At 38.2% G+C, this 26,828-nt stretch overlaps 1 protein-coding gene across 1 annotated transcript; it reads right to left on the reverse strand.

Moving 5' to 3' along the window:
* Nucleotides 1-450: 450 nt before the first annotated feature.
* Nucleotides 451-26,003, reverse strand: LOC139721508 (exocyst complex component 5-like). Its single transcript, XM_071632823.1, has 19 exons — nt 25,855-26,003; nt 19,626-19,871; nt 18,740-18,937; nt 17,654-17,718; nt 17,229-17,257; nt 15,810-15,919; nt 14,996-15,040; nt 14,617-14,670; nt 13,201-13,287; nt 12,575-12,651; nt 9,040-9,249; nt 8,265-8,421; nt 5,934-6,166; nt 5,237-5,323; nt 4,729-4,837; nt 3,965-4,121; nt 3,661-3,719; nt 1,944-2,045; nt 451-1,184 (listed from the first exon to the last, which is right to left on the reverse strand). The coding sequence occupies exons 1-19, from the start codon at nt 25,876-25,878 to the stop codon at nt 1,098-1,100; spliced, it is 2,136 nt and encodes a 711-aa protein (XP_071488924.1). The 5' UTR covers nt 25,879-26,003; the 3' UTR covers nt 451-1,097.
* Between the last annotated feature and the right edge of the window lie 825 nt (nt 26,004-26,828).

Below are 26,828 nucleotides of genomic sequence, written 5' to 3' on the forward strand. Positions count from 1 at the left end.
TGATCACGAATCACAATAATAGTAAAATGAACCTTTAATGTACATTTTGTTACATTCAGTCTTGTCACACTTTCTTTAATTTGCCACTTAACAGCAATCAATGGCCTGGAAAATTACAAGATTTATCACATATGTTTGTTGTTTGAGGGTTTTTGTAACTTCCTTTTGCATCTATTCCTAGGTGTGCATTTCACATTGATTCTTCTTTGTCTTGCAAAATGAAATTCCATTGTTTGTTTTAAAAATGGTCTCTTCATGACAAGGAGCTTTCATTTTTTTTTTTAATCAACCATCATATCTTAATACCCTTAGCCAAGCTCCATACTATGTAAGTATGCTAGCCTAAATGCAAGAGCTATTAACAACATTCAGAAAAGAAGATACTTCAATGTGACAACAACCTTGTTTAACTTCCAGTCTACATTGGTGGTAATAGCTTTGTTATCATGTTCACAGTGCTTCTTATCTATGACCTGAAAAAAAAAAAAAAAAAACCATAATCAATAACTGAATGCACGCACTTCTTAACATGCAATCATCTCTACCTTAGATATCTAAAATTGTCAACCAGTATTGTAATTTTTTCAATATTTGTTTCCATTTTTGTTCAATAATAAGATTTAACAAGACAAAATTTTGCAATTGTATATAGCAGCAAATTCCTGTAAGTACATTGGAATGCAGAGAAATGTCACAAAACCCCTCAATATGTGGTAAAATGTCACTTTACAGTCCATCTGTATACATCTGTATGATGCAACAACCCTACAAGATTATGACTGCAATGACTTTGTGAGCTTTCATTCATTGTTGTTGCCAACATGAATGCCAACATAAATCATGAGATCATGTGAAAGAAACCAAACATCCTCTTTGAAATGTGTGCATTCACACAGAATACTTTCAGCTCATTGGACAAGAACACACTGCCAGTACAGGATAGCAAGGTGTACCACACTCTAATCCAACCGATGGGATGTGCCTGCCAGTTCTCTGTCAAAGCTATGAGGGCGCTTCTCTGGAACACTGCACTGCAGAGCAAGAAGTCGCCAACAGTGAAAGGAGTCACATCAAGACATCCTTGGTCAGATGTTTGGCTATCTGAGAAGTTGGGCAATCTTAGCGGTCTTAAAGTCCGATCTCTGCTGCACGAATGACATGACCACCGATCTGTCCAGACCACCCTGCAACAGAAAACAAACATTTTTTTTTTTTTTTTTAAATCAGGCTTTCCTATTACAACTTTACTAAAAATAAAAGAGGTTTTCACTGCACTGAACATAGAATATTTAATGACTCTACATGGCTACTTGGTAATGTTGATCTCTGACCCCTAATCTTTCTGACGAAATACCCAAATATGCTCCGTAGTGGTTAACCTGTCATAGTTTAATCCTTTTACTAACATTGCATGGATATCTGGTTTATTTCTTTGTGTTAGACACTAACAATACAACATTTAAGTTGGACTTTTACTTCGACTCCTGGCATCTAATAAAAATATCTCAGATGATTTCGTTGCAACAAATACTTGCACAAGGTTTCTAGGATTGTGTAAGATAAGCTTAGAGGTGTTGCAAGAGCAGAAAGTAGTTCTGTCATTGTTGTATCATTGTTAATGCTTAAACAAATTTGATTCAGATTTCATCAAACATAACTTTCATCAAATACATAGCTGAAAGTGATAATAAAGATTCAACTTTTAATTTTGCCCTTCAGAAGATCTTTCTCCTAACCGGGCAAAAGAATTCTTGTGTCACTGCATATTCTTTACTTGTATCTAGGCAACAATGTCCAGTACAAGCTCCACTGACATTGTGCACTACTAGTTTTTGTTTTGTTTTGTTCCTTTGTTTTTATTTTAATATAAGTTTTGGGTACTGTGTTTATTCCTCAAGATGTGATGAGGCTGAAGGATCAAGACACGTTATCATGTGACTTACCAGCTGATCACCAGTGATCACCTGACGTAGATTCTCTGGTGCTACAACAAGTAGGTTGCACAGTGCATGCAGCATCTCAAACAGAGTGTTGACTACAGGCACCTATAGAAAGGAATCACGCATTTGAAAAAAAACTAGATATATCGCTACGGCGACTGATATGCCTCCGCCATAATGCATGGTTCTCCTAATAGGTCTATAGTACAATGTCTTGACAATGTGTGATGACAGTTTCACACAATTGGCAAAATATTAAAATGACAGGTTTGCCACAAATGTGCTGAATGTTCACTTTCCTAGAACTAGGTTCAATTGGATGAATGATTAAAATGTCAGAGTGCAGGTATTTGGGGAACTGATGATTTTTACTTGACTTTTGACCCTTTTATAAGTTTATGCATTGAGTAATTTTCAAGGTATTGAGAAAAAGTATAATTTCAGTATCAAATGGGAAAATAGCATTATCTAAACCTGGCCTTTGACCTTTGACCACACGGTTCTAAAGAGAATCACTGTTAGGTTGAACATCCATAAATATGTAAGTTTCATGATGATACCTTGAGTTACTTTTGAGATATGGAGGAAAAAGTGCAATTCAGCACTTTCACTTGACCTTTGACCTTTTGACCTTTGACCTTTTGACAAGAAACTTCCCACAAAATATATATTGGGTAATACATGCATACATCAAGTTAAAAAAAAAAACCTTCAGGCATTGCATAAATATAAGGAAAGTAGTGATATTTTGAGGAGTTGACCTTGACGTTTGACCCCCTGACCTTTGAACCATGACCCCCAACTTCCCTAGATAATCACTGCCCATTGGAACAAGAATATACACTAAGTTCCATGAAGATACCTTGAACCATTTGCGAGATATGGAGAAAAACATGAATTTTCGACCTTTTTTTCACAAAATAACCTGACCTTTGACCCGTGACCCTAAAATCCAAACAAAGTATTATCCCCCCAGGATATACCCTCATACCAAGTTTGATGTAAAACCACCACACGGTTCTTGAGATATCGACAAAAACAAAACGGGACGGATGTACGTACGGACAGACGGACGGACGGACGGACGACCCGAAAACATAATGCCTCCGGCCACTTCGTTGGCGGAGGCATAAAAAGAAGAATAGATACCTCTATTGTACTGAACACGTGACGAATGATTTACCATAATGTGAATCTTATTTTTGTTGTTGTTGGTGTTGTCAATTGAATGGAAATAAAATTTGAATTTGAATTTGAATTTGAATGTTGGGGGGGAGACACTGCAAGTTAATCACATCTTCAAAGACTGAACAACAACTTTTTAATACAGTGCACTCCCATTAGAAGGAACACGGTTATAATGAAATTCCACTTACAACAAAGTAAAATTTCAGGCCACAACATTATCCATTCTATGTATTTTTATTGTTTATTTGTTTGGTTTTAACAAAATTTCGATATAATGAAAGTAAACTGCCAGTCCCGAGGACTTCATTATAACGGGAGTCCACTGTATACAGGACTACTTTTTGTTGGAACTGTGAAGATCACTGTCCAAATCATTGACTGACCACCTAAACACTTGTATATAACACAATTTCTCAAGGGCAGTATAGCAAGTTAAGATAGGGAGTTCACTTTCTGGATGAAATCACTCATTTAAAATACATCATGGCTTACACAAAATTTTGAGATTAGATGAAAATGTCTGTAAACTAACCTTAAAGTTCTTGACCAGTCTTCTGTACTCGTTGACATCACAAATGACCAGCATAGCACCTGCAATTGAAAAAACAAAAAGAAGGCAAAAATGATGAAGAAATATATATGTATAGATGATAAAAGCTAATATAATACAAGACAGATAAATAAATAAAGAACAAAAATTGGGGATTTACCACTTTGAAAAAAAAAAATAAGAGTAGGAATGGAGTGACTCTATCAAGTTCTCAAAGTAAACTTTAAAGGGGCATATGACGACAAGGTCACATACCAGAGATTAGTGTCATTTTGGCATTCCCTACCTGTGGAGTTGTATGAGAACTGTTGTAGGTGGTCATAGATAACACGGTGGAATCGGATCCCAAGTTCAGCCAGGGTGGAGTTGATGTTCTTGCCGTCTAAGCACCGCTTGATTGTCTCAACCTGCCTCTCCATGTATGATATCACCTTAGCGCAGGCCTGAAAAGGACAGAAAATACCGCCAACTCAGTGAATACATACCATATTACCATTTTGTTAATCTCATTATTGCCATAGATACATTTTATCATGGTTGATAAGTCTGACTGCCCTTCATCAAACTCACTGCAACGAGAAAAGACCAGCTCATTTACAGACATTTTACTAGTTTTGTTTTTGTTTTTGTTTTTTTCATCCAGGCACATCGGCAAATACCAAGCTTGCCCTAAATTGGATCTTAACCAAAAGTTTTCCAAAATTTGTTCAAGTAAATGTCCAAATGATATGTCTGGACAATGCATCTTCATGTGATGAACATTCTGCTGTTGTAATTTGGACTTGTAATCTGATTTGTGCACTATATAACATAAATAGCAGTCATAATATTCAAGCGAAATAAGTCATGCATTAAAGCTGACATTTCCATGATATCAAAAATGTCAGTTTCAAATTCAAGATCATCATCACATAATTTTGTATGGTAGTAAATTCCAAAAATTATCCTCCACCATCCTTAAATAATGTGAATCTTTGCCTCTGGGTAAAACTGCATGTTATATGTTGCATCTGAAAGACAAGAAATACTGTGGCCATCAAACACACTTACGGGAGAAAATGGTGTCATCATTCCAGCTTCTGCCTCTGGCCTAAAGTCTGTCTTCTTCTGCTCAGTGGCCAAGAGGTGTTTAATCCAGCCACACACTGCATTCAGCAATCTTGAAATAAAACAAGACATGGACTCAGAATTTATCACACACTCCCATGTTAATCAACCCACATTTTGGATCTTTGTTTTGTCTTAAATGGGTTTGTTTGGCATATCAGTTTTGCTATATTATCTATTTTGTGTCTGAAATGAGTACTAACCTGAAATAAAAAGTATCCCTGGAAGTACAAGCAAATAACCATTTTCCCCTATACTGCTACATGTGGTGAAATTGGCCCAGTGTGAACAATGGCACAAAAGTTTTGCACTTTTACAGTACTTTGTTGTTGTTGTTGTTAATTGTCAGGGATTATAAATTGAATTATGAGTAACTATTACCTGCACATGGCAATGGAGGGAAGAGAACTTAAAAACAAGACGGATGATAACACACTTTAGTCTTGATTACCTGTCTATTCCTAGCTCCAGTTTCCCTTCCATTTGATCCATCAGAGTTTTCTTCTTCGCTACACACTCGGTATGCTGCTCCGTGGAACTGCAACAAATTGCAAAAGAAATGACAGAAATCACTTAATGAACTTTTCACCTAGTATGTATTCCTGCATTTGCCTTCCCATGGCTGGAAAGTGTAAGCAAACGAATGTATTTTGCAGCTTCTGATTTCTAAAGACTGACTGACAAATAACATGGCTGATCTCTCAACAGAATCATAAGTTGTTACTTCTTTTAAACCATTTAAACCATATGTATGTCATGAAGACATTACTTCTCTAATCAGATTGTATGTAACATGTGTTTCAGGGTTGTTGTTTGTTTTTTTTTGTAGTTGATAGCGCTTTGATATGCAACATACTTCTCTCTGACTCTTGGAAAGAATCATTATCTTGCAACACAAAAATAAACACAATAACGTACCAAATTTCCAAACCTAGCAAAAAATTGATAATATTGACCACCTTGAAATATTTCATGACCTCTGCTTACTCCCCAAATACACTAAGCCATATAATGCTGGGAAAAAATACACTGAACACCTTTTACAGAGCATTAGAGACAATAGACATTCATGAACCTAGTACACCAAAAATACTGGATCTTTGAGAATGTTACCAAGCCGACAATCACAGGGCAGGAGAGGTACTCACCTAATGAGAGGGACAAGGATGTCACTGAACTGCTTCTCCAGCAGGTGAAAGATGGCATTGGCCTGGCAGACAATCTCAAAGAAGTAGCTGGCAGGGGGACTGCGTGGCTCCCCCTGCGGGATGCCCTGCAGACCCAGCTCCAGGGCGTAGTCGATGTGTTCAATGCACATGAACTCAATGAGGATGCAGAAGACTTCATAAGCATTCTTGGCAAGGTTGGACTGTGTGGAGAGCTACAGTGGTGTGTAGACAAGGGTACATTAAACAAGAAATCCTTTGAGCCATTAAATGCCTGTAAGGCCTTTGCGATACTGCACAAACACTTTTTTTAGTTTCCTCACTACATAATATGCAGCATAATTTATGTTTATCAGTAGAGAATGACTCTTCACGTGCATATTTGCGCCATGCATGACATCAGAGGCTACAAACACACTGAGCAATGTACTAAAATAACATATTTATACCATGGACAAGACTTTCAGAGAATTACAAATAAGGCTACTGAATAAATGAATATATTTTCCATCAGTTAGGTGTTAGGTTTTTTTTTTCAAGAAAACAAAAATGAATCTGATCAATCACATAACAAGAGACCCGCGGGTCTAGCGCTCACCTGAGCATCGCAAGTTCACCTTTCACGCAGTCACTAATCTAAATTATTCACAGCTCTACCAAAATTTGACCAGGCATTCTGAAGTAGAAGATGAAAATGTACAATAAGGGCCCAAATTTTTAAAGATTCCTTAATTTGGGGAATTGGGGGCCCCCTGGGGCCCTCTGGGTGGGGCATGGTACCCATTTTGATAAATTGAGATCCTGACCCCCTAAGGATGCTACCTGCCAAGTTTGACGAAAATCTATCATGAGGTTTTCAGGAAGAAGATGACAATGTACGATTCAGGCCCCCATTTGGACCTTCCTAACCAACCCCCCCCCCCCCTGCCCCCAAGAGGGGCACCCCTGGATCTCCTATGAACAAACTCGAAACTACAGTCATTAATGTACTCACTCATAGTATTATCTTAGCTGTATAACTTCTGATTCTAGAGAAAATTTTTAACGATTCCTTCATTTGGGGGGTTTGGGCCCCCCTGGGGGCCCCCTGGGTGGGACATGGTGCCCATTTTAACAAATTGAGATCCTAACCCCTTAGGGATGCTACCTGCCAAGTTTGGTGAAAATGGGTCATGGGGTTCTAAAAAAGAAGATAAAAATGTACAATTTAGGCCCCATTAGGACCCCTCCTCACCTCCCTCCCCTGGGTCCCTGGGTGCCTGGGGCACCCCTGATTCTGCCATGAACAAACTTGAAACTGCAGTCATCAATGTACTAACTCATAGTATTAACTTAGCTCCATCACTTCTGGTTCTAGAGAAGAAGATTTTTAAAGATTCCTTAATTTGGGGGGATTTGGGCCCCCTGGGGGTCCCCTGGGGGCCCCCTGGGTGGGGCATGGTGCCCATTTTAACAAATTGAGTTCCTAACCCCCTAGGGATGCTACCTGCCAAGTTTGGTGAAAATGGGTCATGGGGTTCTCAAGAAGAAGATGAAAATGTACAATTTAGGCCCCATTAGAACCCCTCCCCACCCCCCTCCCCTGGGTCCCAAGGGGGGCATCCCTGATTCTGCCATGAACAAACTTGAAACTACAGTCATCAATGAACTAACTCATAGTATTAACTTAGCTCTATCACTTCTGGTTCTAGAGAAGAAGATTTTTAAAGATTCCTTAATTTTGGGGGGTTTGGGCCCCCCTGGGGGCCCCCTGGGTGGGTCATGGTGCCCATTTTAACAAATTGAGTTCCTAACCCCCTAGGGATGCTACCTGCCAAGTTTGATGAAAATCGGTCTTGGGGTTTTCAAGAAGAAGATGAAAATGTAAAAAGTTTACGCATGACGCACGACGGACGACGGACGACGGACGACGGACGACGGACGACGGACGACGGACGACGGACGACGGACGACGCACGACGCACGACGCACGACGGACGCCGGACGAAGGGCGATCGCAATAGCTCACTTGAGCCTTTGGCTCAGGTGAGCTAACAAACAGATACTGGAGGATACAACATGTGATGATTATGCTATCGATATCTGAAAATTAAGGACTGATTTGCACAGATCATCTTAATCTAATAAGCTGCGGAAGAAAATAGTATGCTCTTCTTTGATAACAAAAAGAGAGAGAGGTAAAGAGAAGTGTTGTCTATTAGATGCCAAAAATACAGAGCATTCATAATGAATGAAACAAGCACATTCTGCACTAGCTATTCTTTTTCTCCATTTTTATGAAATAAAGTGACAAGACAACATGCCAAGTCTTACCAGGTGACATCGTGTGAAACTGAGCTTGGCTTCATAGAGAAGGTTGAGAGCCAGTTCCTGGGACAAAAAAGTTTCTCCCTTATAGTCCACCACTGGGGCTGCACCAACAATGTTGAGTGGGGCCTTGGTGCGGATCCTGTTCTGAAGGTCTTGGAACCTAATTGATGACAGGTGTGAGTATCACAGGTGACTTTAATAAGAATTCAAATTCATCATGAAATTCTGAAAACAGTGGGTGACCTAGAGTATTATTATCAATAATTTGTTGAAACATGTTGTTATGTGCTATCAAACTTAGTATGATACAAGCCAAAGCAAACCAAAACCAGCCACAAACCATATCTTTGTCACAGTTTAAGACTCATGATGCCAACACACCTAGGATGTAACAGATTATCATTGGAGATCAAATGCTTACTTACAGATCTGATTTTTCCATTCCTGCAAAATAACACAAATTATGGGACTGAGAGTAACTGCCTTCTATGATACTGATCCGATACATTGTTTGTCTTTTCTAGATATTAGACTGAAATCATTCTTCTTCATTTAACCCTTTCCATACTGAATTATGGAATCCCCACAGACTTGATACACAGGTCAACAGGTTCCTGTAGGGAACGGGTTAAATCAAAGGAGGCTATTAGAGTAAAAGTAAGAGAGGAAGCTTTCCCAACATGCTTACATTAATGCATCAATGGAGTTTAGTGATAACACAGATGGGCAAAATTTCACTGCGAGACTCAGAGGACAATGTCCTGCTTTCCAGTCCTACCTGTCAGTTGGTTGTGGAGGCTTCTTGACATGGCCCAGGCCCTTGTAATACTGGTCCAAATGTTCACCCATCTTTTCCCTCAGGTGCTTCGTCTCCGCCAAATTATACTTGTTGAGGTAGGAGCCAAAAATCTTCTTGGTCAGTCGGCTGAGGAGGTGGGCATCTGACCCCAGGCGATATTCGGCCAGTGCTGTGGTCAGTCTGTCTGTCCTGTGAACAAAAATATTTACGAGACTTACGTAATGACAGCCAGGCGTATGGGAAAATACGCACGTGCGTGTGATTTCACCCTACATTTCTCGTCAGCATTTCAAGCTTGGATTTGTACAGTATGTACTCTAAAGCATCAAGAATTGTGAAAACTTGATTTAAAAGCTGCACAAATACATGCAAAATATAATTTCTTATTATTCAAGATGGTAATAGAAATGTTAGTGATGTTGTCTAACTATGACCAATGCATTCAAAATGATGGTATATTAAATCTGGACAACCAAACATAATAATAGCATTTGATCAATGTAAAAGCTACACAGAAACTTCACATTACCAACTAGAACTATCACTCATTGTGATTAATATACCCCCACCCACAACTGAGGAAATTAGCTCAACCAGGATTTTTTTTAACTTTTTAATGAAAAAAAAAATTACCAAGGCAATGCACTGTCCAACAGTAAATAAATGTATTGCTCACTGTTAGTCAAATGTCCCACATCTCAAGTCAAGTGCTCAAAAACTGAGTGAGCAAGATAAATAAACTGACGATTTCTATGGTTTTTATTAAAAATTGTATAACCACGGCGCAACACAATGTTGGATATTACGAGAAAAATGAAGTTTTGCACAACTATACATGTATCATAGCCATCACATGAGCCAAATTTCAAGCCAAATGCTAACAGGATGAGGGGCTTAGTTGAATTCAAAATATTAGTGTATCATTTTCATTCAAAATATACTGTTACCATGGCAACACATTTTCAACACTGACAAAAGAGTTTTTGTACATCTAGGTAATGTAGAGGTCACATGTGCCAAATATGAAGCCAAAACGCTCTAAACATAGAGAGTTAGGATCTAATCGAAATGTTTGTATGATTTTCATTCAAAATGCACTGTTACCATGGCAACACACTGTTCGAAAATGATGAAATACAAAGTTTGCATATCTCTGTACTACAATGGTTGCATGTGCCAAATTTCAAGCCAAATGCTCAAAGACTGAGGGAGTTACCTGAATCCATAATATTTTTATATTGATTTTCATTCAAACTATGCTGTTACCATGGCAACACAATGATCAACAATGACGAAAGGTTAAGTTTGCACATCTACATACCATAGTGGTCAGGTGTGCCAAATTTCAAGCTAAATGCTCAAAGACTGAGGGAGTTGGCGGAATCCACATGCTTTTTGGTGAAAAATTGTTGTTACCATGGCAACGCATTGTTCAACAATAATGACAGATTAAGTTTGAACATCTATATGCTATAGTGGTCACCTGTGCCAAATTTCAAGCCAAATGCTCAAAGACTGAGGGAGTTAACTGAATCCAAACTATTTTTGCATGATTTTCATTCAAAACATACTGTTACCATGGCAACACATTGATCAACAATGACCAAAGACTATGTATGCTCATCTACGTACTATAGTGGTCACATGTGCCAAATTTCAAGCTTAATGCTCAAAGACTGAGGTAGTTACCTGAATTCACAATATTTTTGTATGCATTTTAGTGAATAGCTGCTGTTACCATGGCAACCCCTTGTTCACCACTGACGAAAGATTAAGTTTGCACATCTATATGCTATAGTGGTTGCATGTGCCAAATTTCAAGCCAAATGCTCAAACAGTGAGGGATTTAACTGAATCCACGATATTTTTGTATGATTTTCATTCAAAATATGCCGTTACCATGGCAACGCATTGATCACCACTGACGAAAGATTACCTTTGCACATCTACGTACCACAGTGGTAATGTGTACCAAATTTCTAGCTAAACGCTTGAAGACTAAAGAGAGTTAGCTGAATCCACAATATTTTTGTATTTTTTTGTTTAAAAAAGCTGTTACCATGGCAACGCATTGTTCATCACTGACGAAAGATTAAGTTTGCACATCTATATACTATAGTGGTCATGTGTGCCAAATTTCAAGTCAAATGCTCTAAGACTGAGGGAGTTAACTTCATCCACAATATTTTCGTATGACTTTCATTCAAACTATGCTGTTACCATGGCAACACATGGATAAAAAATGACGAAGTAGTAAGTATCCACATCTACATACAATAGTGGTCACATGTGCCAAATTTTAAGCCAAATGCTTGAAAACTGAAGGAGTTAGGCTAATCCACACATTTTTGTATGATTGGTAAAAAAAAATTCTGTTGCCATGGCAACAGATTCATCACCACACACATCAAATGTGTTTTGCACAAATATACATTACATTGATCGCATATCCCAAATTCAAACTGAATTGCTTCAAAACTAAGAAATTAGAGCAATCCACAACATTTTGTAAGATTTATATGAAAATCTTCCGTTGCCATGGCAACGCATTATGAAATAATCACGAAAAAGGTCTCTTGCACATCTGCCTGTGATAGCGGTCACACATGCCAAATTTGAAGTTGATTGCTCCAAAAATGAGAAAGTTGTTCGATCCACAATTTTTTATGAAAATATGCCGTTGCCATGGCAACGCATTATGCGATACTAATAAAAAAGGTGTCTTGCACATCTACCTTTGATAGCAGTCACACATGCCAAATTTGGGGTCAATTGCTCAAAAAATGAGAGAGGAGTTCGATCCACAACATTTTGCTAGATTTTTTAAAAATTTGCCGTTGCCATGGCAACTCATTATGCAATACTAACGAAAAAGGTGTCTTGCACATCTACCTTTGATAGCAGTCACACATGCTAAATTTGGGGATAATTGCTCAAAAAATGAGAGAGTAGTTCGATCCACAAGTTTTTTACGAAAATATACCGTTTCCATGGCAACGCATTATGTGATACTCACGAAAAAGGTGTCTTGCACATCTACCTTTGATAGTGGTCACACATGCCAAATTTGGGGTCAATTGCTCAAAAAATGAGAGAGGAGTTCGACCCACAAGATTTTGCAACGGACCGACCGCCCGACCGCCCGACCGCCCGCCCGACCGACCGACCGACCGACCGGCCACCCGACCTCAGGATGATTCCTATATACCCCCCCTACACACTATGTGTGGGTGGGGGTATAATAAGAATCGTTAAAGAGAGAAGAGATGTATTGTTCACTGCAAATATGACTTTCCCATGAATGACCGATTGTAACAACTGGCACTTGCAAGATTTAGACATGATACTGAATAATGAATGGGAGACTATTCTAAAGCTCCTAACTGAAATCATCTCCATTTCCATTCATTATAAATGCATTCATTACCCAATATTCTGTATGACTAGTATTTATTGAAAAGTATCAAGATAAGTGATTCTTAAAAGTTTTATCTTAAAACGGAACAATACTTACTGAATGTACAGTTCTTGTAGGTTCTTCAGGTAATGTTCCAAGTCTTTCTTATCATCAAGTTTCTTTTTCACATGGGTCTGCAAAAATGATAAATTTATATGAATATTAATTCAAAAAAGTTCCATGATATCTTCTTGTGACTAACAGGTATGTTATGCTTTGATAGAATGAAAAATGGATGGCAATAATACTTCTTTTTATCATAAGCCAGAAACAGCTCTCGTACTGAAAGATAAACTAGATCATGGAAATAGGAGCAACAAATATAATACATAAAAATGAAAAGCCTCATCTTTCACCCCTCCTCACATGACCTTAGCAGAAAAGGAGCATTAGTCATATCAAAAATGATTTCTGATATAACATAATTATAAAACACACATTTTTTTTTTTAAACGCAAAATGACCGAAGTAAAGATGTATATATGGATTTGCAAAAGACAAATCTTTCTAAACCATGTACATCCAGTTAACAGTGATATGTGGTGAAAGCACATTAATAAATATTACTCCGAGATAACATGTTTGGGTGACATACATTCAACAATGATATGATTTGTTTTGCCTAAGAAAGAATGCAATGTGCACAATACAGCCAACATACGTTGAAAGGTGTGTATACTAACCTGCAGCTTGTCTTCATACAGATTGACAACAAATCGTCCCATAACACTCTCAGGACTACTGAAGACATCATGAACCAAGGTGTTCACCTAGACCAATAGAATACACACAGTGTTGACTGATAAATGCATTTCATATGAGAATACTTAACATTCATTTCTCAGACATTTGAAGGCTCTATGAATCGAAACCAAAACTTAAGATTTCTGACTCACTTTTTCACAGCATCGACTACCACTTCTCCTCTCATAAATAAACCAAGATTTCACTACATCGTCACTGGGGTGCCAAGACCTTCTACCGCGTATCTCAAATTTTGCTGAAAATTATCATTTCAATTGTCAGATAATCAGTTAAGTGATGTCCTGTCCAAATCCTAGCTGTCTCACCCTCAAAATGATACCATCACTGCATGTCAATGGAAAGGCGATCCCATTTGTTATGATTTTTTGGCTGTCATGTTTTTTCGCTCTCCTGAACATTTGACATTTTTGAGATGCGTCGTTTTGTTGCCTCAACAACGATATTCAATATGCTCCACTCCCTTATTGACTTTACTACCATATAAATATAATATGGACTGGCCTCGAGGGGGATACGGCATTTAGTGCCTGAACTAGAATTGTACTGCCCGAGTCGAAAACGAGGGCAATACAATTCTAGTGAGGGTAATTAATGTCATATCCCCCCAAAGTAGACAGTCCTTATCACTATTATTACCAACTTCAGGCATCTTGAGCAGTAAAACGAATCATTACAATGTAAACTTTCTACAACTTCCAAATTTACGGTATTCCACTCGGCGCCAGCTCGAGCTCTACACCACACTGCGTGCTACATCCCTATACACAGCTGGTATGCGGCACGCGTATAACAGCCAACTCACACAGGCACAGGGATCGTCCTCTATTTTTACGTGTTAACCTATGGGAATTTGCCCTTCGTCGCAAAACCTCTCCGCAAGAAACTGTCATCAACAGTAAATTTTCCTCACTGGGAGCTCAAGTGCCTGGAGATGATATTCCCCTCGTTTTTAACACGCAAATCCCATAGGCGTTTGCCAAAGAGGGAAATATGGAAAATTGCTCCTCTTCTCCCTGCTGGCGTGCAATCCCGTGCGTAATACGAGGGGAATGCAATTTCGTAGAACCACAGCTCAGATGCCCGATACGGGTAATAATGGAAATTATGATATCAAGTGATGTAGTTGAGAATGAGCTTTGCAAAATTTTCAAAAATGCTTGATAATAACAAAAGTTAGTACATGCTACTGAAAGTCTATCATTTACAACACTCTACAATGACAATATCAATACATATCATTGAATGGGTGGCACTTCTTCAATGAACAGTAAGGTAAAGTCCAATATTGATTCTGAAATTAAGCCTTCTTCCAGTATGATATAATCTATCATTACCGTTTTGCAGAGAGGTAGCAGCTCAGAGCACACGTCCTGCATGATGTAACAATTCTGTGAAAAAAATAAAACATAAATATGTCTAACTTTGATATTTGAAAAGCATGAAACAAACTGAAATGATACATTTCCAATGCCTCTCAGCATCTGCAGTGTAAACACATCTTGAGTCTGCAACCTGTCATAGTTTTCATTAGAAATACACTGGGCACTATCGGCTTCACAGTTCAATCATTAATGAGTACACTTTACCATTCTCTTCACATCCATAGTATTTCAACAAAGGGTGGCAAGCAGAAGACATTTTGCTTAGTATCTCCCTTTATCTGATCACAGGACATTATACAATGCACGAGAATGAGAAAATCAGTTTTCTTACCATTTGACTCTCCTCAATGAAGGCATCAACACAGCGATTGTAACCCTGTAAACAGGAAGGTGTGTGTAATGGAGATATATTGTTTCAATAATTTGACACATAACTTCAAGCAAGTTCTGAATTAATAAAAGGCTTCAAGGGACATTCACTGGCAAAGTAAAAATTTTAATATAAGTGAGAACATCCTATCATAGTATGCCTATGTTTTTATCGTCGCTGGGGTGACAAGACCTTGTATCTGCAATTTTGGAGAAAATGACTTTTTTGGATTAATGGTCAAATAATGGTTAATTGATATCTTGTCCAAATCCCAACTGTCCTACTCCATAAATGAAGCCACCAAGGCATGTCAAAGGTAAGGCTATCCCATTCGCCACAGTGCTTTGGCCGCCATGTTTTTTGGCTCTCCTGAACATTGTATATTTTGTAGATACGAGGTCTTGTTGCCCCATCGATGTTATGTCATATATGATCACATATGTACCAGCATAATGTACATGACATTCTCCAGCAGATATAACAGCAAAGATTAATCCTCTCAATTGAGAATCTTGGAGTTTGTGATGTTTTGGTGAAGTTTTTCATAGTACGACATATATTTGACAGAATTTCACTTTCAAGATAAGAGTTTTATGAGTCCAATAAGAAGAAAGAATAAAACAAGTTCTAAAGCTTTGTCAGATAACTAAAATTTAATAAATCAAGGTTCATGAAAGCTATGAATATACCTATGATAAGCATCACAATTAATGAAGCTTTTACCCAATCAAAAATCCCATTAGACAGTAATGTGCTGCCTCAAACTTGCACTTACCTTGAAGTGTATGAGAATGCTGGCAAGTTCTTTCATTTTCTCTTTGTCTCCTTCTCTGAAGCTATGCCTGAAGTCTTCAATCAGATTTTCCTCAATCTCTGTGTATTTCTCTGAACGTGACATACCAAGACATGGACACATTCATCATCATTTTTTCTTCACATGTCTCTGAAACTACTTCTGTTAATCTTCTCTACCTTTAACCCCACAGGGGGTTGGTCTGGTCAGGGGCAACTACCTGGGCCTGATTATTTTCCTTGGGAATACTTTCAATCAAAATTTTAGAAAGTATATGACAAAACAAAGTAGATTTCACTGATTGGACTCAGAGTATTCACACATGGGTGTTTTCATAGTAAAGTAAGCCTGCTAAAATGAAGAGATGCAAACAAGATCATTGGTATTGGTGTGTATATTACAGAGTGAATAACAGAGCAACTTTTAGTTTTATTCCTCTAACAAAGTGTTACTTTTCTATACACCAGCGGTTTCTCTGACAAATTGACTTTGAACATGTGATTACTAATAATTTCCAAAACATACATATCTGCATCCAGACATTTGCTACTTATGAGCAATACTAGTAACTGATCATTTATGATTATTTGATGCCTTACTAAGTTATTTTGCTAAGTCATTAAATCAACCATACTGACATAAATCCCCAATAGAAACATAAGCGTAAAAAACTTTTCCCAATGAAGCATTGAAAACTCGTTGTTTGAGACAACATTTCTCTCTCAACACATGTACCTATACAAACAAACTGAAGTCATAGCAAATCAGCTTGTACATCCTACATAACACAAATTTACATTCCATCAGTTTGGAATGAACTGGTGCAGTGAAATGCCGTGAAGAGATAAGCATGCCAGACATTATCACACATCTGTTGAGGAAGTTCTAAAACATCAGGGACAAAAGAACAGCTGTCGAAATCTTTCTGATCATACAAATCTTATCTAAATCATGATAACTATACACAAACAGCAAAGCTTAGTTTGCATAAGTTGAGCACTTGAAAAAAAATCTGTCATTGAATTTGAACTTTTGATAACTTATAACAGCTGCATGCACACAAAATGAATGCATGATTGACTGCCATGTCTCCCTCTGGTAATTAGATTTTCTCAAGATGATTGTATTTGCCAAAACAATGCACTAGATATACTACTTCAGAAAACCACATTTCATTGTTCAAACAAAGAATACTACGGCATCTGGCTTTTAAATGATTCCACATTTAATACAACAGCCTCAATTTACATTTATGTGCCTTTAAAGCAATGTCATTACTTAAATTTTTGGCAGGAATAACTCCTTTTTTAAATACTGCAATTTTAGGCATGTGTCATTATGAAGAAAGCATGTGAAATGTGATTCAAACAAATTACACAAAATGTGTCACAAGATATTTACCTTGGATCTTCTTCTTTGGCTTTTCAAACCTGTTGTAGGGAAGGAAATGGAATAAAAGATACGTTCTACAGCCATTCCCTTTTATCCAAATACGATGCAAACACATGATCATTTATTGCAGTATGTAAAGTATTCTAATTCATGGTTGTATAGGCAGTGAGGTTAACCAGATTGTAAAATGTTTCATGTAATATGAACTCCACATTCTTCTTACTTATTCAAATGCACTGAAGACTTCTATAAAATGCATTTCAACTTGAAATATTCAGAACAAACATCGCATACCTTCATACCTTCAGGACACAAAATGGGCGAAATTCATATTAGACCATAATGAATGGAAATTTGAACACTCATAATCTGCAGATAAAACACAGTCATCTTTGCAGTCTAGCCCCTTTTTCCTAAAATTTTGTCACACTTACTGGTCTTGTGGCAACTCTTGAGCAATAAGCTGCAACTTCTGAATGACATCAGCTGCTTCTTGGTACTGCAATGGACAAGAGTAAGAAGGCATTATTAAAACTTAAAGTATTTAACTCATTCAGTCACAGAAAAAAATAGTTCATGCTCACATAATCGTCCCAACTTGACTTTGGTAATGCACTCCTATTTCAGCTACCACAATCTCAACTTTCACGGTTACAAGAAATGCAAAATTCAGCAGCTCGTATTGTTACCCTAACCAGAAGAAATATTCACATTATCCCTGTTTTGTCCACATTGCATTGGTTACCCGTTGAATCTCGCATTGTATAAATACTGTTTGTTTTTCATTGCATACACGGATCTGCCCCACAGTACAATGTTAATTTGGTGACATTTTATAATCCTCCCAGATGTTTAAGGTCATCTGACTGTAGATTGCTTGTCGTTCCAAAAACAAAGAAATCATGGAGGGATCAGTCATTTGCACATGCTGGACCTTACCTGTAGAATCAGTTGCCTCAAGCTATCCATTACATTTCGAATGCTGACTCCTTTAAAGTTGCCCTCAAGACTCATTTGTTCGTAACCGTTTTCCAGTAGAATTGTATATTATGAATTTTTTTTTCATCATCATTATTGTGTCATTCATTTTCATGTGCATGTTTGTGTAATGATTTTTGTACTTCATAACTCACTTTTTCTACTACGCCTTGAGCACGTTAGTTATGTGGAATTGGCGCATTATAAGTACCCTGCATTATCATTATTATTATTAAAGAATGCAAGATTTGGGACCCACAATCTTTCAATCTAATTTTGCTGCTTTGACTCATGCATGTGATGAACACAAATACATACCTTCCAAGACATACAGATCCCACTGTGTGACCATTGCCACAAAGTGAACGAAAATAATTCTAGGGCATGACACTGCACAGATTATAATATAGAGACTTTACATTTGCCCTGTACATGGCAATAACTACTACTACTTCAATTATTCATACTGCTACCACATTCATCACTACTAGTAATCCTACAAAGACCTATCCTCACAATATTTTCTTGACCATGACACTCACCCTAAAGGGGTCATTGAAAATGTCAGCCACAGGGTTAAAGTCATCCATGAAGTCAGCAAAGTACTGGATGAGTTTGAGGGCCTCCTCCGCCCTGGAGCGGGGCGTGTTAACTCCCTCCAGCTGGTCCCCCAGGTGTACCACCTTGGTGGCCACACTGTTGATGCGCTCATCCAGCTCTTGGAAATTGTTGAAGGCCGTCTTCGGAGGACAGGATGATGGTAAAGAAGAAAAGATAGAGAGGTGATGATGTCTTAGTTTGCTTCATATCTCAAAGTTGTATTTATCAAAATCTATCATATGAATGGAATCACTTATTGCATACTGTATAAGCTTTTATTTTCACGTACAGATATTTTTGTGAATGGGGAGGTCACAGACATTTTAGCAAGATGTTTTCACGAATTGACAACGAGGCTTATTGTGCATATGCCGTTACCTTAGAGCATGGTAATATTTTCGCATGTTGAAAATTCGCGGTCCTACAGTGATTCACGAAATTCATGAAAATTAAACCCTCACAAAAACAGCTTATACAGTATTTCAATAACTTGACAAGAGAGTAGATGGATTGTAAATTTACAAAGATAACTAAATACACAGATTTATACCTGCCCTAAACTATACCACAAGAGGCATTTATGGGAAGGCGTACAATACACCCAAATAATTTGATCAAGACAGGAAGTCATTGTTACATTGCTGTGGGAAACTTTGAATGGAAAATGGAACAGGTCTACAATGTCAGCAAATGTTTCAACGATGCTGGAGTATCAATCTAGAGAATAGAAACCTAAAAGAACCTGAATAGTTTAATTAAATGAGAGGCAATAAACTCTGATCGCAGCCTCCAAGTTTACAGCCGGCAGTGTTTCCTTGTTCGTTGTACCTTGTTGTGTTCTTGGAACTGTGAGATCCTCTTGGCGTGCTGCTTCATCTCAGTTTTCATGCCATGTTCCAGCTTTGTGATCTTGTCTTCCACCCGCTGCGAGCTGAGCTTGAGATCATCAATGGTGCACACAAAGGCATTCAGCATCTTCTTGGGATCGAAGCTGCCTGGTCCATCTCTAGTGTCCCCACCAAGGACCCGCCATGCCAGCTGCTCTACATGCTGCTCAGGGTCAAAGTCAGGTTTCTGCAGAGGGTAAGTTTTTAGAGACATGGGATAAACATTTTGCCTGTCTGACACTATTCTGATAGTGTACTGGATGCAACTGCTTAAAATTACTTCATTACCTTTGCCAACACAACATTATGTATAGGATAATGAACATAAAAGAAAACAACACATTAGATATAAATATTGTTGTCACATTAAATACACACATCTTCCACATACACACACGAATGATTTCAAACTCACCAAGAAGCAGCTAAGGTCTGCCATTATTCCTAACCATCCTATCACCTCTTCAGACATTATTATAATGCTCCTCCTTTGACACAAAACTATGATTCTGTACACACATACACTGTAACTTCACTGCAAAGTTTAAGGCAAAGCCCACTGGACTGCAACCTTGAAACAGCAGTGACTACTGTAACTTGCACACTGCCAAATACAAGCAAAAACAGCAAAGAGACAAAGTGAGTCAGTCACATCTTGGAGTCACATCTTGGAGTCATGCCAAAATGACCCCAAACATGGGGACACAGTTGACATGACTAATGCTGCAACACAGCTAGATGTATAACTCTGACAGGCTTGCCCTTGACCCCCTGAGTGTACATGCATGCACTTGACACATGTAACGCTGATTTTTCCACACAAACACGCAATTCAGCTTTCTCCCATAAAGAAGCAACGCTGGGGGAAGGGTGGGAACAATCACTGGCTTTGCACAAGACTGGAAATGAGTGCATTGCCAATGTCAACGGGATCCAAGTTTTTTTACAAAGCTGGCTAGCTACTGACGTGGAGTGTCCACCATGATGTGAGGTCCTCCCTCAATCACTGACCCTCTGTCAAGAAAGTGAAACAAGGGATTTTTCCCTTATGGGTAAGTTTCTAAGGTAAGTCTTACTATCCTAATAGCATGACATAAGACAGCTTGCTAAAGACAGCATATATTTGATAAGTTTTATGTCATTTTACAGTATACCTGTGCACAAATTTGTTGGTACAGTCAAACCTGTCTATAGCGGCCACCTGTCTATATAGTGGCCACTGAAACATCTCCCCAAGAGAAAAGCCCTGTTAAAGACCCTGTGTATAGCAGCCACCTGTCTAACGCGGCCAGGGGCCACAAATTTTATTTCCCACGGTAGATTTTAACCTCTCTATAGCGGCCACAGAGCCAATAATTCAGCATGTTTTCTGCTTTGTAGCCGTGCCAGTCATTCATGGGCAACGTTCAGTGATCGCCACCGCTGCATTCATCACTCATTCAGTCATAATAATGCACTAGTGTCACCCTTTCTTCACGAATGCACGCATGCTTCGTGCAACATTTTCATAAACACTAGCATTGTTTAATGCATGAAACACACGTGCGCAATCCATACGTACACACATACATGTACATGTAAGTACTTATAGATGTATACAATGATACATGTACATGTAGGCAATGCAAACAAAGTTGGATAACCTGTCTATAGCGGCCACCTGTCTATAGCGGCCACTTTTTTCGTCTCCCTTGGGTGGCCGCTATAGACAGGTTTGACCGTAGTTTGATTATAGATGTTGCCCTGAAGTGATATACACTGTAGTTTTCACCACAGCAGCAACTGAAACTGAGCCAACAGAATGGTGTAATTGTCAAAGCTTCAAAAAGAAACAAAAACAAAAATTACAACTTTTGGGTATTAACTACATGTCATCTTGCTAGCTGATGAGTAATCTTCATTGGATACTGTTAGCCGTTTTGTTTTTGACTGTGTACATGAAATATCATTGTTGTTGTTTTTTAATCTCGTAAGAAAGGAAAATCTTCATAACTCAAGAGAGAAAAAAAAGGACATAATAGTCTTATTGCATTTCCAAAGAAAGAGGGAGTCATTTCCTTTATAGTACTATTAGGAAATATTTGATAAAAAAAAACACCAACTGATGTTTAGATGAGGATGACTTCCATGTTTTTTCAACTTAAATTCTTGTAATGTTCTATTATTTTTTTCATTTAAGGATGTACTGGCTTGCATGTCCTAAAGGACAAGTCCACCTTCATTATACATACATGTGGGCTGAGATTATGCAGCAATATGAGTAAAACACAGCAGTGAAAGTTTGAGGAAAATCAGACAATCCATTAAAGAGTTTCTTTAATTTCTGTAGATACCGCTGGATGAGAAGATTACTTCTATTGATGATGTCACATGCGTAGAGCAATATAAGGAAAATATACAGAGAATTACACTAAATTTCTTTTCATGAAAAAAATACACATTCCCTAAACTTGTAAGTTGTAACTGACATTAAATGTTAATGACTCCCCGGCCTTTTGAAAGAGGCAAGTCGTGTGCTCTTTTATCATGCAAGAAAAGTGAAATTATGTTGATTTTTCTTTGTATTTTCTTTACATCATTCGACATGTATTTCATCACCAGCTGTAGTAGTCTTTACATCCAGTGATCATCGAAATAAAACTTCACAAATTCATAACTTTTGAATGGATGGTCCGATTTCACTTAAACTTTCACCAATTGATGTGTTCTACTGATACTGCTGCTGTCTCTCAATCTACATGTTTATGAAGGCAAAAGTGTGTCTCATACATTAACCAACTGACAAATTCTTGATGAAATCTTTTGATTAGGTTCAAACAGATAGAGTCAAGTTCCTTGTACCTATGCCATAAATGACAATATTGCCATATTTTGTCAGATTTGACAGATTATGGGGCATTACACAATGAGCAGGCTTCACTTTTCCTTCCAAAATGGTCAAGTACAGTACTATGCCTAGATGACAAATTGCCTTGTTGACATCTACACCACAACTAGGATAACTTAGCTATAAGGTACAACTGGGTACAAACAGAATTTCACGCTGTGTATACATCCAAAATAATGTGTATCACACCCTTCACAGAATGAGGATTGTAGACTACCTTACTTCATGGCCTCTGAATTGTCACAGGCCATGGTTGAACAAGAATTAGTTCACTGTCAACACCCTGCCAGTAGACACTGCACTACAAGGTCAGGCTGACAGCAGAAAGTGACTGCCAACTTCAGTTGATGTCTCCCTAACAGCTGTGTCACCATCAGCCGACACAGAGCAGGCACTAGAAGTACCAGGAAACTACTATTATATGTAACATTTGGCAACTGATATAGGAGACCCAACATTCAGACTCATATAGAAGAAAAGACATACCGTAATATGAGAGTGAAATTAGCAGACAATGACTGAACATCAGGGTAACAGCTTGTTGACGTGTTATACGAATTATGAACCGCAGTGCTTTTGGTATTTCTCATATCTGACAGATACTATTACAGCCCCTATCACAATTAATTGTTGAATATTTTGGACAGCACTGGATGCCTTCTAAGATTCACACTCAAATTTAACGCACAACATGGCTTGTAAAGTTTACATGAAAAATAGGTCAAGCTTTTTATCATTTCCCAAGTTAAATTCAAAATAAAGACATGCATTTCAGCAAAATTGTCACTTCCTGTCACTCAGTAGGCACAGTGTCTGGGATTGCTTACAGTTGATATTTCATGTAGACCTATATAGATGGCAAAGTTCTGTGTGTTACAAACTTCAAAGAAATGATGCATCACGCGTTACCCCAGGGTACCGTAGTACCCCGGGGTATCACATTGTGTAGCGCCACCTCAGGTCCACTCGAGGACAGCTGCAGAGAAATGCATGCACTGTGTGTGCGTGTACATACGTAGTCATTCCCATGCCACTGCATGTTATACTATGCATTCATGGTACGCTGTGCTAGCAATAGCGTGTGCTTTAGTGCAGTGCAGTGCAGTGCAGTGCAGTGCAGTGCAGTGCAGTGGCTAGCGCATGCTAGCTCCAGCTAGCTATCGTGTGTGGCTTAATTTGGACTTTGAACTTGGTCACACCAAAATAATTTCCCACTTTTTGGCAACCCAGGGTACAACCTTAAATAGAAAATAAGTAATTCAACAAAATGACTGATCTTTATTTGGTACCCCAGGGTACCATTAATGTCATCAAATGAACAACTCTACAGACATCACAACTTTTTGTTTATTCATCAGAGGCTTGTACAGTGTACTGTTGATCTAATGACAGCATTAATGCAGAAACCCCTAGGTCTAGGTATTGCAGTAATGACCTCAGAATGACACTTTTACACTATTTGGGATTACAGAATGGTAGGCTCCTATACCGGTACTCACTTTTCTGCTCCTTTAAAATGTCATCAGGGTAAACCCAACCTTTGGTTGATTTAATGTCATAAATTTATTATTCCCAGTGTACATTGCACATAAAAGTCAAAGGGCTTCTTCTTACTGTTTTGTTTGTGGTTTGTGTCTTTTTTTAAATTTCATCACTCTGATGGAGGGCATAGAGATGAATGATTTTTGTTTGTCCCGAATTAATCGAGCAACAGGAAAAAAAAATTATCAGAGTAATTCCATTTGAACCATACCCTGACAATTCATCACAGTAGCTACAGAAAATCCTGTGGATTCCAAGTGTAAGGTACAGGGCATCTATTATATTGTTTATGGGCCCCTAAACCTTGGAATGTCCACCTGGCAATAATTACAAGTAAAGATCTTGTATGTAGCACAGCTCTTTGTCAGACACACACACACCCCTGACGCAAAGATCCTATCTCGCTCGAATTCTACACAACCAAACTGTACCAAAATCACAGGATATACGTAACAGCTTTTTTTCCAATCACTCCTGTAAATTTCAACCAGATCATACCCAACACAATCTGAATCTCAAGTCAGCAATCTAAACATCTCATGTGATATATTTTCGAGTACCGGTAATCAGGAGCTAACAATCACTGAATGATTAAATGGCAAGTTGAATAGAGTTGGTTGAGAAATGCAGTTCCTACTTGTAGAGTGCACACAAATACACACAGATATACACAGACAGCCAGATGTAACAGAGGCAGACACATGTGCACACTTGCACACACAGACACATTTTTCAACCAGCTTTTTTCAACTTGCCAGAGGGGGCCTAAGTGGATTCACCTCTACACTGATTTTTAAGCCTCCGATTAATTGAAAGATATATCACATGTAATTAGATGGCTAACTATGATATCACTTTTCAGATTGTAAAGGCAGCGTGCACCGCATCCACTTGCACAGAGGGAGAACATGATGTACCACCGTAGCTTTAATTTCCGAGAACAGATTTGCTTCAAATTTACAAGTGATTGGAAATAAATATTTCCTGTGGGCCTAACTTTCAATTGGTGAAATTTGGTTTTGTACAATTCAAGATATCTAAATGGATATGAAAGTGCAATACATTAGCCCCCACACTCCTTTCCCTACTTTTAAGTTTCAGTTTCATTCAAATTCAAGTTGAAGATCTTGATCGGTCCCTGGCCAGAGTAGCGTCAAAACTACACTTCACAGAAAATTCGTCTATCCAGAGAGGATTTTTTTTTTCATCTTTTTCGACATTTTAATACAGCTGGATCTCCTCGGGAGTCCACGAAGCCAGACTTAGTCTTCGCAGAACATATTCCCGACAGCCAGATACAGACCAATCTTTCGATCATCATCAAAACAAGAACATTCTCTGACGGAGCCACTTACTTACACCTCTTCAAAACATCCTTCACTTCTTGTCATGACACTATGCACTACGTGAAAACTGTCATTTGCCTGGTGAGATGTTCTAGACTATACAGTATTTTATTAGGAGACTTCGCCTAGGCCTACAGTAAATTTACAATACATTGTCAATCATTGTATGCAGGGAATATAGGCTGGCCGAATCTTCTATATACTAGTCACTATTAAACCACCATGCACTGCCTGGCTCAACTCAGGTCACTTTATTTTCACACGTTCCACCAATGACAATGTAAAGCAATTACAATTGACACACAGTATTCAATACAATGGTATTGACAGTGTGACTGTGAGTTCAGTGTGATATCGCTCGCGACTAACATAAGTCATAATGCTTAAATACGCACCTCAAATTCTTTGAGTGACGACATATCATGTGCCTTCGTCGTAGGTTATTAACTACGACGACTTCTCAGCCCGTAATCGTGTTCAAACTGTGATAAATCTCGGCTCTGCAGTGAAATCAGAATGTTTTTCGAGTTCTGGATACCGGAAGAGGAGGTGGGATCGGATGGCAGCATATAAAATATAGCAGTAAAGTATATCCATTTTCCGTCAACAGAGGGCAGTATACCTAAATTCAGTTCCTCTATTGGTAAAGCGGCAGCTGCGTGCCATCATCTTATTCGTCATTTTATTCTTTTTCCTCCTGAAGGTTTCTGAAGTGCGAATATCCGACAATGTAAAAACTAATGAAAGATGGGATAATTTGCAAATGTATTTGTTTGTTGACTTAAAAATTCTCTGATTCGCAGGTTTACCACCTAACTGATAATTTTTGTCCTTCTTGTTTTGTTGGATTTGATTGCTTTCAAGTCTCCCTTCCTCCACCAAATTTCCCTTATTGTCCCTCCCTCCCACCCTCTCTATCTGTCTGTCCGTCTCCTCCACACTCTTCATTGTGTTAGTATATGAAGAGTTTGTTCGCAAAAACCGATCAGTCCATATTTGCCAAACGGAGATATTTGCGATTAAAAGTCAAGAAAAATAATGAGAATGATAAGAAAATTTTTGCTTCTTTTGACCATAACTTCAAAAATGTACCTTTATATGAAGTGACCAATATATCATTCAAAAGGTATTATTTTGTACTCTATGACAGAGACCGAACTTCAAAATCTTCAAAAATGGACTTATCGTTTTTTTGCGAAAAAACTCTTCATATATTAAAATAAATTTTCATTTGCTCTCTTTCTAACTCTCATCCATTTGATGATGACATTGTTCAAGCAATGCTTATTTTTACTCAGCAAGAATCTTATAACAGGAGTGTCTCTTTGATGCATTCCCAAAGTTCTTTGATATAATACAATTAATAGCA

The sequence above is a fragment of the Diadema antillarum genome, unplaced genomic scaffold (assembly GCF_040938485.1).
Source record: "Diadema antillarum isolate AM-2024a unplaced genomic scaffold, OU_Dant_1.0 scf00000145, whole genome shotgun sequence".
NCBI classification, from domain to species: domain Eukaryota; kingdom Metazoa; phylum Echinodermata; class Echinoidea; order Diadematoida; family Diadematidae; genus Diadema; species Diadema antillarum.

Excerpts from the sequence above, each read along its gene's own strand:
- LOC139721508 (XM_071632823.1), bottom strand. The coding sequence starts at position 25,878 with ATGTCGTCACTCAAAGAATTTGAG. Across the intron at positions 17,258-17,653 it reads CAAGAGTTGCCACAAGACCA|GTTTGAAAAGCCAAAGAAGA; the intron begins GTAAGTGTGACA and ends TCCCTACAACAG. Across the intron at positions 14,671-14,995 it reads TCATTGAGGAGAGTCAAATG|AATTGTTACATCATGCAGGA; the intron begins GTAAGAAAACTG and ends TTTTTTTCACAG.